This window comes from Montipora foliosa, chromosome 1 (assembly GCF_036669935.1).
Source record: "Montipora foliosa isolate CH-2021 chromosome 1, ASM3666993v2, whole genome shotgun sequence".
NCBI classification, from domain to species: Eukaryota; Metazoa; Cnidaria; class Anthozoa; order Scleractinia; family Acroporidae; genus Montipora; species Montipora foliosa.
Genome location: NC_090869.1, coordinates 43,446,851 through 43,459,350, shown reverse-complemented (window position 1 = coordinate 43,459,350; position 12,500 = coordinate 43,446,851). Strand labels below are relative to the sequence as shown.

Genomic DNA, 12,500 nt, shown 5'->3' with positions numbered 1-12,500 from the left:
ACTTTAGTGAACTTATGTCACGAAAAGCTGTCAGACGTTCAGAGTACATGCTAAACATGCTCTAAAAACCACCTGCCATCTACCATGGCACTATAATGATTTACGATACGAAAACAATATTGTTTACTATTAGAGCTACATATTATGCAAATGGTTCTCCCGGAAAATAAAACCCAGCTTAGTTGACAGTTATGGGAAAAAAACTGTGTCAAGTTACTGCACTACTACATGTATGCAATGCATGCCTAATTTTTTTTTAAGGACGTTCGTGCGAAAATTTTTTAACATTGATTTTTTTTCTGAAACTTTTATCATTGTAAGATGATGAGTTAGTTATATCAGAAATGTAAAAAAAATGGGGGGTCACCGACTTCGTTTTGGAGAGAACATGCCCGGAAAACACCGAAAATGTGACAAAATCGGGCTTCGTTAGCGAATAAGGCCAGTGTCTGTAAACCCAAATAAAATTATATTGCAATCAAATCTTTGAAGTGAAATCTTCTCTGCCAAATATTATTTAAGTGGACTTATTAAGTGAATTTAGTCAACTGGTGAGGTTCCTTAAAGATCAAGTTCACATTTAGCGACCACAGTTTCATGCGCCTTGCAGCCGCAAGATGGCAGGATTTGATGTCCCGTGAGCAGAAATCTTGAAATTTTTTTAAATTCCCACATTGATTTTTTGTTCACTTTTGGACAATGTGGAGAGAAATGTAAATAAAATCCGTTTCTGGAAAGAAAAATAGGGGTCACCGAACGTCCAAGACCGTTAAATCCAGGCAAAGCTATAGCAATGGCCTTTTGCCCTATCATTTCTCATTTTATTACTTAGCGCACGCGCTCGTGTATGACGTGGCGTGTGCATTTGCGTGCGCAGTAAGGATGCGCAGAAACAATTGGAGCGAACGTCCTTAATCCATGCTAAAGATTTTGTGTTAGACTTTTCGCATACTTTTGCATTAAAAATTTGTGAGTTTTGAGGCATTTTCTGTTTTGGTCACATGGTTTACCAAATGTGGTTGTGAGTCAAACCAGACAAAGAAAATTATGTTAATTTTACAATGACTGCAAAATCATCGCGCACTCATTGGGTAATTTTTACTGTCAATAAGCGGACAGACACATAAATTAATAATTTATGCGATATTGACGCGATATTGCTCACGTCAGATTGAATAAAATTGAAGTTTCTCGCATTTTAGTCTTGCGAATCCACTCGACTTTGCCTTGTGGATCCACAGCTACTTTGACAATGTTACAGTGTATGATGAATTTCATGATCAATAACAGGACAGACGCATGAGAAACACTTGGCAAAAAAAGTTAACTGTAGAGCTAAATGGACTTACTTATTATTTGAAGGGGTCCATAGCAACAGTTCAAGGCAGTGAAGAGCCACCCCTCTTAATCAGTATTAAAAGTTGTAAAATTTAATTTGTTTCAGGCTGTTCTTGCTAAAGCTCTGTTTGATAACTTTGCTGATGCTCCTGATGAATTAAGCTTCAGAAAGGGTGATGTGATCACTGTCCTTGAGCAAGATGTGGATGGGCTTATTGGTTGGTGGCTGTGTTCATTGCACGGCAGGCAAGGAATTGCCCCTGGTAATCGTTTGCAGCAGATAAAAAGAAGATCTGATGGACAGAGCTCTCCTGAAGCACTATCACAATCCACTGATGTGTTTACCTTTGAGGATATTGACTATGATGTTCCCAAACCACAGAAAGTTGGTGGAGATTATGCTGTGCCAAAAGGAGTAATGAGTCCTGATTATGATGTACCCAATGCAAGCAAACCAGATGGCACTGAATATCTTGGGGAAGTTTATGATCTTCTTCCTGATAATTCTTTACTGAAAGGTGAAATCAATGCACAGCAAGTTGGAGTTGACAATGTTGCAGGTAACTGTAACCAAGCTGCTGAAGTGTATGATATCCCTGCTGCACTTGTTGAGCCCAACTCTTTTGATGACATTTATGACATTCCTTCAAAGGATCAAAGTGATGTGGATTGTAGTGTTGGTAATCAAACTTTAGAGATGGGTGCTTCTTGTATGCCTCCTGCTTCTTCTCACGGCCCTTTAGGGGTCAAAATAGAAAGTGACAATCAGCCTTCATGGGCTACTAATCAACCTGATATCTATTCAGAAATATATGATATCCCTCCTGCATCAGGTGATGAGGAAATAAAAAGAGAGAACCTTGAAACAACCCAAAATTTGAACTCAACTGTGGCATCAGACATACCACAAGAAAAGAGAACCAGTACTGAGTTTAATAAAACAAGAAAACACATGAACGGGTTTGCCGCTGCATGTCATGATAGCAAACGTCAGTCATCAAGTAGTACAGACAGTGCACAAGGGAATTCGGATGATGATGACTATGTAGACTATCAAGACATCTATGGTGATGGAAAGCAGAGAGACGTCAATGTGTATGATGTGCCTGTTAGGGTAGGTATCTCCATGTATGAACTCCATATGGGTTGACAAACTTGGTAGAAGTTTACCCACTCATTCTTCACTTTAAGATGATTAATTACAGTATGTTGCCCAGTATCCGGCGACCACTTCAGTTTAAAAGTAGCCTGCGTAGCAAGTGTTCCTGTTGCACAGAAGAGCTCCAAAATGATTTTCCGGAAACTGGCCACGCAAAAGTTGGGGCAAGAGACTAAGGGAATGCTTGCGAGAATACCCTCTATTTTTGAAAAACGCCCACCTTTTAATGGTTGACTTGACATACGCTGATTGACTTCTTATTAACAAATTAGCCAATAACAGATAACCATGTTAACACAAGTTGACTTCCGTCAAAACAAACCGAGGCACCGAGGTATCGAAACACCCAAGCGATCAATGCAGAATTTGCTAGTGTGATTTTAAAAATAAATTTGTAATGGCAGCTTCTCAGCCGGGTACGACTGGTTATGTTTCTTCTGAGAATTTGTTTAAACCATCGAAAACAAAAGAAACTTACTGACAAATTCTAGCTGATATTTGCAGAGCAGTTGGAAAGAAGCTGTCAAAAAAAAAACCAATTTTCAGAACGTGTAAGCAACCTGTGCGCTCGTAAACTACGAAATTTAGGAACATAACTCATACAGAGTTCGATAGGTAGTAAGACCGTTAAATGCAAAACTCCACAAAAGCTGACCATGAAACCATTTATTAATAAGAGGTTTTAGTTTAAAACTAGCGACGATTTCAGTGCGACTTGCTGGATATTTCTCGGTGAAGAGTGGTTGACAAAATGAATCGTACTAAATTTCCTGAAAATTACAGGAAAACTTCCTCGCTAGTTTGATATTCCACAGTACGTTTTTGGTCAAATCGTCACGAAATCGTAGATGAATTGGCAAGTAAAAGTGCTTTAAAAAATTGCATGACTGTGCAAAGGGGCCACTTTCTTCTCACAATAAGAGAAGATTTAACAGGAGAACTACGTAATTGTCTTCATCTTGTCTCAATCCATGACATAGGACTCAAGCTTACATTAGGCAAGGTAAACAGAGAATTTGACGAATACAGTTTATTTCCTTGATCCTGAAACATATGGATTCTGATAGTTCGCAGGCATTTTATTAAATTATTCATCCTGCGTAAAGATAAAGTATCTTTTGCAAGGGTAACGAAAAGCTTACCTCAGTCCAGTCCAAACTTTTTGTCAAGAATAAGCGCTGCCAAAGTTTTGTTAAATAACAAATCTTTTGCTTTTAGTGAATTATGGAAACGCTTAATTGTCCACATGGCTTCAGCTGAGGTGTAAATAATACTGAATTTTTCTTGATGGATATTGTTCGAGCAGTCCAGATTGTCATTTCAATCACAGGCTGTCATTCCCATAGAATTTACCTCAACCACTTACTTGATCACATATGATGCTTTGAAATGGAGAAATCACGATGATACTCGAGAAGCCTGTTCTTAGTTTTTTTTTAATTTCAAACTCCGCACATCATGACAAACATCTGAAATATTAAGCTTAAATTAATTGGCAAATGGCCATTACATCTATACAGTTAAAGAGATGGCGCATTGACAGTTCTTGTTTCCTTTTCAATGTAAAACCGAGAACTGATTCGCTCAACTTCAACACACGATAATTCAAAACCTTTCACATCTTCCACCATTGTCTTTGTCACACTAGAACTAACAAAAAACATTTTGGTCGAAAATTTGTCACCCGGCAATCGTTGTAACTGTGCCGCACCAATCAGAAGCCGCCATTCGTGGGCGAACGGGTTTTTCAAAAATAGGGGGTCTTCTTGCAAGCGTTCCCTCAGTCTTTTGCGCCAACTTTCGCGTGGCCAGTTTCCGGAAAATTGTTTCGGATCTCCTCTGTTGAACAGGAACGCTTGCTATGCAGGCTAGTTTAAAAGTGCTATAACTGTTTTCCTTAGCTGCAAGAGGTGTGAAATTTTGTATGTTTCTCTGACATTTGATGCATTAATCACGGTAACGTGAATTAAATCAGAAAGTATTTCTCAACTTTTCTGGAAGTGATTACAACATTGGCATTAGAAATTGCAATTTCAAAATATAAATCGATTTATGAACCGAGCATCATGGAAAACTGACAATTCCACGCTAACCTCTGCTTCCAGTTGTTATGCAAAGTGCAGTGTAAAAACAACACAGGGAAAATAATTCAGCTGGGTAAAGTTTCAATATTATTACACTACACACAGATCAATTATAATAAAGGTAATGATATGAAATTAATCCAGACTGCAGCTTACAGTATATAATAATTTTTGCACAGTAAACAAAAAAATTGGTCGTATACTGGGCAAGCTCAGTGAAAAATTTGATTATTCTGGTCTCTGTTATTCTAGGAACAGTACATTTCAGGAAGAATTGAAGTTCTAACAACTTGAAGTTCTAACAACTTGAATTCCTTGAGAATACTCAAGTTGACAATATGAAGAGGTTCCTTCAAAAACATCATGATGTACAGACCATTTCTTCAACAGCGATAGTTTTACTGCACAGAGAAAAGCGTAGATATTAGTCTTGAAAATTTCACTCACCTGAAGAGAACGGCACCCTCTGCAAATGACCTTAAAGATTAAAGCGCACTCCAAACTTGCATCTCAAAGCTTAAATGTTTGGTTTTCTTTCGGTGAGCTTCATTTTCTGTGAACTAATAAGGACATTGCAAAAATTGAAATAATTTCTTAACTGGTTGGATACTGGTAGCGGTTGGATACTGAGCAACATACTGTGTTATTGTATTATTAACTGCACAGTGCAGTGCAGAATAAACATCTGAAAAATGTGTGTCACATGTCTGCAAAAATTGCATGTTACACATCTGCAGTTTTGAAGTACAGGTTTTCCTTTTTCTGAGAATGTTTCAATCTACGAATGTGCAAAGGAAAAGTATATCTTTTCTTGAAATGTTCCAGTGTGTTGGTAGTACATGTAGGATATCAAAATACATGTATTCATTTTGACAAGGTGGTGATTTGCTTTTTTGACAAACACTAAACCACAAAGCAAAACAATGAAAATGAATTGCCTGCAAAAATGTGAATAGTGAATATGGTAAATCGGTTTTTGCATTAGTTCACGTGTAAACTTTTAGTTTAAAGTTATGTTGAGACATAATGGCCTAATTTCTAGTCATGAACATGACTAAAAACTGCAAAGAACTGATTGAGATTTTACATGTACAGTGCTTTCAGTAAGTTTTGAAGTATGTGGCTGGGAAAGTAAAGTAGATGGCTGTGGAATCGAGCGCGAGAATATGTTTCAATATGTAGACAATTTTTTTTCTTGAGAAGAAAACTCCATAATTTGGAGTTTAGTAAAGCAAGTAAAGCGATTTTATTTTCATGACAGAGTACAGTAGAAAACCGCTACACAGCAAACGTTTCATATGGTTGTGCAAAGTAGGCAGCGGTAGTCAGCAGGATGGACTAAAGTACCCAGCGGTCTATCACCACCCGTAGCCACCTTCTATTGAAACCCCTGGATGTATGACACATTGGTTGGTTCGGTTTCATTACCTTTGCCCCAAAATTGAACATTATGACAGTAGCAATCCCAGCCTTTAATAATATAAGTGGCATGATAATTATATTATTTTGTGAAGTTATTCTAATGCTGATGAAATGATACATGAAATGGATCATATATGAACTGCGGATATGACATCAAGTGAAGCTATGATCGTTGCAGTTATGAACGCAATTTTTGCTATTGCGTAGAGAAGCCTGAAAAATTCTGGACTTCAACGGGGTTTGAACCCGTGACCTCACGATACTGGTGCGACGCTCTAACCATTTGAGTTATGAAGCCACTGGCGTTAGGAGCTGATCATTTGTGGGTTCTAATGTTCCCATGAGAAATGAATCAATGATGAAATGATATATGAAATGGATCTTATAATAACTGGGGATATCAAATCAAGTGAAGCTATGATCGTGGCAGTTACGGGTTCAAACCCCGTTGAAGTCCTGAAATTTTCAGGCTTCTCTATGCAGTTGCAAAAATTGCATTCATAACTGCGATGATCATAGCTTCACTTGATTTCATATCCGCAGTTCATATATTATGATCCATTTCATATCATTTCATCATTGATTCATTCCTCACGGAAACATTAGAACCCACAAATGATCAGTTCCCAATGTCAGTGGCTTCATAGCTCGGTTAGAGCGTCGCACCGGTATCGCGAGGTCACAGGTTCACACCCCGTTGAAGTCCTGAATTTTTCAGGCTTCTCTACGCAATTGCAAAAGTTCCGTTCATAACTGTGACGATCATAGCCTCACTTGATTTTATTCTAATGCTATTGTCTCTTTTATTCCTCAGCCTATTTCACTTGATCATGGGCAAAATTTTGATGGGGTCTCTACCTCAAAACGCACCCAAGTGAGCATTTTGCAGCGTATTAACATGTCAGCTGTTAAAGAACTAAAGTTGGACCCAACAGGAGCTCTTCAACGCTTAATGAAGCTAGAACAGGCAGTGAATGTGACAGTAAATAAACTCTTGAGCTTTGTGACAACATCTTGGAGGAATCCTGAAGTTCTCAAACCGCAAATAGCCGACATAAGAGATATTGCTGGCAAGGCCAAAGTAGCCTTGAGGCTGTTAACAGAATTTGGCTTAAGCTCACTGGTCAATGCAAGAAATCTACCAAGCCAGGAGCTCAGTGGAATGCTAAGTAGGGCAATAGAACCATTGCTTGAGACATACTATTCAGTAAAACTGGCTCTTCAAAGACTTGATGAGAAGGAATGGAAGGTGCCTTTGGAAAAAAGCAACCATGATGATCTTGATCTCATTATGGTACACATCCGGCCTGTCCCTGAAAACACACACAAATTAGCCACAGTTGTTCGTTCTGCAGCAGGAACATTGTACCCAGCCTTAAGAAAATCGGAATCATCGTCTAAAGAAGTCATGTCCAAAACTTGTAAAACAAGTGAGAATGGCACTCAGGTGTGTGGGCCTTCAGATGAGGAATCAGGAAAAATGATCAAGGCAGCAGTGAAAGATGCTGTTGATGCAAACTTTAAATCCAGATCAAATGGAAGCAAGTGGAGTCCCTCGACTGTGCGTCGTGTTTGTGGAATGGACTCCCCCAAAAGGAATAGCTCAAGCCGGAGTAGTGAGTTTGATGACACAACAATACCTAACCTTCCTTCGCGGAAAGACAAGCCAAAGAGTCCCACCTCAAGGGAAGAGTCCAGATCACCACCAGCTCCTCCTGAGAGGAGAGATAGCAATGAAAAGTGCAACCATTTAAGGCAGAAAAGCCTGGACAAGTTTCCTGTTGAAACAATGGGGCCTCCTCCTAAACCAAAGCTGGACAGAAAAAACACTTCAAGAAAAAGTTACAAGACTCCTTTGTTCTCTGACTACAGCCATGAGAAAGGAGAGACTATAAGGAGGGAGCACAAAAGATCTGAATCAGACACTCCAACATCTCGTCGGAAATGTAATTCAGATCCAACACAGTTACATGATCATGAGGAAAAGGGGGAAGAAGAGAAAAAACTGATCCAGTCACAAGGGAAACAGAAAAAAGTATCATTAACAAAGCAAAGTTCTGTGCACGTCTCTGATTCAGATTTACCACAGAGCTTCAGACAGTCAAAGGACGTGAAGTCATCTGGTCTCACTCGCATCACTTTGGTTGACAAAGAACTTCAACATCGTCCTCTTTCAAACTTTATTAAAGCTGATGGTACCTCAAATGGAGTAATGGTGTCTTTAAATGATCGTGAACTTCTAGAGTTCTACAAATATGAAATTGATGCCCAGTTGTTTGTGCTAAGTGAGGCCATCAAAGGTTTCTTTGCTGTTATTGACAAAAGTGAAAGTCCAAAGGTCTTTGTCTCCAATAGCAAGTTTATTGTGTTGAGTGCACACAAGTTTGTATACATTGGTGATACTTTGAGTAAGAGAATTAAACATTGTGATCTAAGATGTCAAGTTACAGCTGTGACCTCCAAACTGTCGAACTGTATCAAGAGTTTAGTGAGTGCAACAAAGTCTGCAGCATTGCAGTATCCATCATCCAGTGCCTTGCGAGAGATGAGTGATGCAGCAGTTTTAGTTAACAATGTTGCTGTTGAACTGTACCAAATTGTAAAGAAAACCACAAAGGCATAAGAAAACTTAGAGGAAGCGAGATGTGTTGGTACTGTGGAGCCTTTCTAGGTGGTCAGGTTAATGACTTTTCCATTAAAACATGTTTTGGCCAAGCAAAAGTGGTTTTGTAAATTCTAGGTTGCTCAAAGTCACACACACTTTTTATTGTAGTTTTGGTAACATTATTTTCTTATTGCTGTTGTGGTGTCATGACAAGGGCCTTATCAAGAATGGACAAAATGATAAAACAAGGGCATGAATTTAATAATAATATTGTATGACTGAAATATCTCAGGCAGGAATTTGAGGACCTAACTTCCAATAATGGAAAATTATTATGGCAACACAAAAACATCCTTTGTGTTTTGCATGTCTTGTCAAGTCAGCAGTGCACGGAATTGTAAATCTTAAGATTCTATGACAGCGACGTCAACAAGAACACCATCTAACAATAGCTTTTAACGAGCAAAGCAATCGCTCTGCATGTGCAGTGTGAAAATTGTACATTTCGTTTAGTTCTCCGCAAAACTACAATTATGGGAAATGACTAAATCTCAAGCTCTGAGGACAACATGAGCACATGGCAACAAACACCATTCCTCCCACTTCAGTTCCTGAATAATTCTGGTAGTTTATAGAAGTTCTACGAACTGGACTAATGATAAAAAAGTTGTAGATCTTAAGGTGCCTAATGTCTTATTTTTACATTGAGACATTGGTACTGGTATTTTATAATAACTCTAAAAACTTGATCCAGAGATTGTTACATAAAATGCACCCTACATAACTTGGTTTGTAATTTAAGGGCATAAATTTTTAGGATTCAGTGTAATAGTGGGTACCATAGTGTTCTACAAATTTGGTTGGATCAAAATAATGATAATTTAGGAAATAACACAGGAAATCTCATGGCCAACATATTTACAAAAGGGAGCAGCTGATGTACTGTTTTGAGAGCGAGGGGTATGTTTTCTCTAATAATAATAATACTGTCATTAAATTTTTGAGGATGTTTGTAATAAAAGTGTCCTACTTTTCTAGGTTTTATTGCAAAATGTTGTACAATTTTGGCTAAATAATCTACACTTAAATTAATTAATGCATGACCTACCCCAAGTTACTAATACTTTCGAAAATGTGCACAAAAAGATGGAAAAGGTTATTTTTCTTAGTATTTTAATCCTCTTGTAACCAGATTGTTTTTTTGTTCCCACTCTGCATTAATTTTATAACTTTAGTGTATCTTTTCAAAATTTGCAAAAGGCATTTCAGGCATTTTTGCACAGATTTTTTTAAGTACATGTGATTTTATATAGGCCGACAATATGGAAAGGGAGACAGACGTGGTAAGAAAATGTGTTCTTACCATAAGATTTTTCACATAATTCTGTTTTTGTGATTCAGCTTGTAATGCCAGATTGGCTGCAGAAATGATTCAGGAGTGGTTAAGTGAACAGGGGCAATATCATGGCATCCCTTTGTACTTCTTAGTACAAGTTTTTCAGTGACCAGTAGTCTCAGTATAGGACTTTTTGTTGCCGCTTTCCTTGACTTAAGTGTAGTGTATGTTACGTGATAAGGAAGCACTCTTTTTTCTCTTTCCATGGTGGGATTCTAATAATTACTAATTTATTATTAGTACTGTTAGTCTCTAAGTATTCCAAGTTGCTGCTGAAAAGAGCAGTTCCAAGAGCAAGAGAAATTTAAACCAAGTATTGAACAATGTTGATCAAAGTTACTGTTATTATTATTTGTTTTAATATAATTTTATATAATTTGCAATGATACATAACTATTTTCAACATTGTAAGTTTGTTGATTATTTCACTGTCAAAAAATATCAATTAAAAATCTTTACCTTGAGAGGTCAGACATGGTTGAGTATATTAATTTTCTTTTCCCTTTTCATTGTTTTTGCAACATAATCTTGTACCCAGATCTCTTGTAGACAAAGACAAAGGCAAGGTCTCACAGAATTCTGATTGGACAACTAACCCTCTGTGACTTGGTCTACAAGAGATCTGAGTTCAACTGAAAATGTGGCAATCTGCCCAACTTGCAGACCCTGATAAGAACTTTCAATGATTTACATTTGACATACATAGTATTTATGAGTAGCAGTTGGTAAACTAGATGGGTTAGGACAATAATAAAAAATACTGGTAAATTTTTCAAAATCTATTAGTTTGCATGGTGATAGTTTATTGGGTTTGCTTCCAAGTCTAACATGTTAAGTACTAACTTGATATCCAGATCCATTTGTGGTGGATGCACTGTGATTTTGTTTAAGCATGTCAGCACCAAAATGTTCAAAAAAATTCATCAGTTCATTTATTGCCATTGTTTTGATACTCAAGTTCTAAATAATTACAACTTTCAAATGCATTTTCCCTGGTTATTTCCTGAAGTTGGAGTTGTCTGTGTTGTTTGCTTGGGATGTGGTACCCTGGCATAGGGATGTAAGGCCCAAAAACTCTTCCCTTTCCCATCCCTCACATGTGGTGGGACAAATAAATGCTAATAATAGCATCATACATGTATAAAATGTTGTAATATTATTATCTTATTGAGATTCTCATTTTAGAATAAAACATTTTCAGTGAAGTAGGATAAACAGTCCCTAGAGGACTGCTGTTGTTAAGGGACATTTCAACATTATGTGCAAAAGTCATCTTTACAGTTGAGTGGCCCTTACAGTATTTCGTCAGTTCATGCATCATACGAGCACTCGTTGAAGCGTTGGACATCAACAACAGTACTTCTCTGGTTGAACTGACCTGTACAGTTCAACTTTATCAAGACACATACTGGTAGTACATTTCCTTCTTGATTCAAACAATTTACAAAGTATATAAATAAAATAAATAGAAAAATGACTATTAAGTGGTTACTACAGGTGTCATATTTACAACCTTGATAATACATTTTTTTCCTTGAGTGATTCAAAACAACTTCTGGTGTTCCAAAACATCCCAAGCGAATGAAATGCTAGTCTTCAAGTAAGAGGGTAGCATGCAAAGAGTGAGAATTGGAGCAACATTTTCCCCATAAATACAAGTTGGATTACAAATCCACTGCAATTTGTTGAGAATGAAGCAGCTCTTTCTTGCTTGTTTGAAGGACAGATGGCTAAGGAACTGTTTTGTTGATCTGGCTGAATCCTTAACTTAGAGATTTCCTTGACTTCATATCTTTAATTCGTGATGATCTCCTCAGTGGAGTTGGTGCAACCTTTTCTTTTGTTTTATTGCTACTTCCATTGCTGCCTCCATAGAATAATTCCCGAATGAATGAAAATCTAATTAGGAACATCTTCCAAATGACAAACCAACCTAAAAAATAACAGAAAGGCAATGGGTTTTTTTTTTGTTCATTTATTATTTATTCCAAAGAAGTTTTACATAGTCAACTGCCATAGCCAGGGGCTTATATTGCAAAGATCATACAGGAGATCAGAGATCAGGTGAACTGCCAGATAGTGATATTTCTTTTGGTGTCAACCATTGTTATTGATGTGCCCACCAGAAATTTATTAGCTGTTATAATAATGACTTTTTATGACTGGTGGTTGGCAAATTTAACTATGAAGAGATTTGAATCCTCAAGATCCTGCTGTCTTTATCAAAAAGTATTGGTAACTGTTATTCAAAGTAATCTTGTTGCTCAAAATCAGTCCAATATGACATCCCTTTTGACGGCTTAAAGCAAATTACTCCACTGGCACTGTCAACCAAAGCATGATTAATCAGCATGTTTGGATACTTTTCTCATCCTTCCTTTAGTAACAAAAATCTGATAACTGCTCTAATGACTGTCAACTAAGTACTTTTTTCGCTGTCTTATCTGGAGAACTTTTGAGTGTCCTCTATGTTTTGTGACCTTGATCTGGTCCCAA

The 12,500-nt window shown here is 37.4% G+C and overlaps 1 protein-coding gene across 5 annotated transcripts in view; it reads left to right on the top strand.

Moving 5' to 3' along the window:
* Window positions 1–10,465, top strand: part of LOC137999161 (enhancer of filamentation 1-like) — a 20,052-nt gene extending 9,587 nt beyond the window's left edge. For all 5 annotated transcript variants that reach the window (XM_068845034.1, XM_068845018.1, XM_068845012.1 and 2 more), the window contains 2 exons: window positions 1,445–2,452; window positions 6,818–10,465. In XM_068845034.1, coding sequence (XP_068701135.1) covers window positions 1,445–2,452; window positions 6,818–8,626 — 2,817 coding nt within the window. In that variant the 3' untranslated portion in view covers window positions 8,627–10,465. The remainder of the gene's footprint in view (window positions 1–1,444; window positions 2,453–6,817) is intronic.
* The last annotated feature ends 2,035 nt before the right edge of the window (window positions 10,466–12,500 follow it).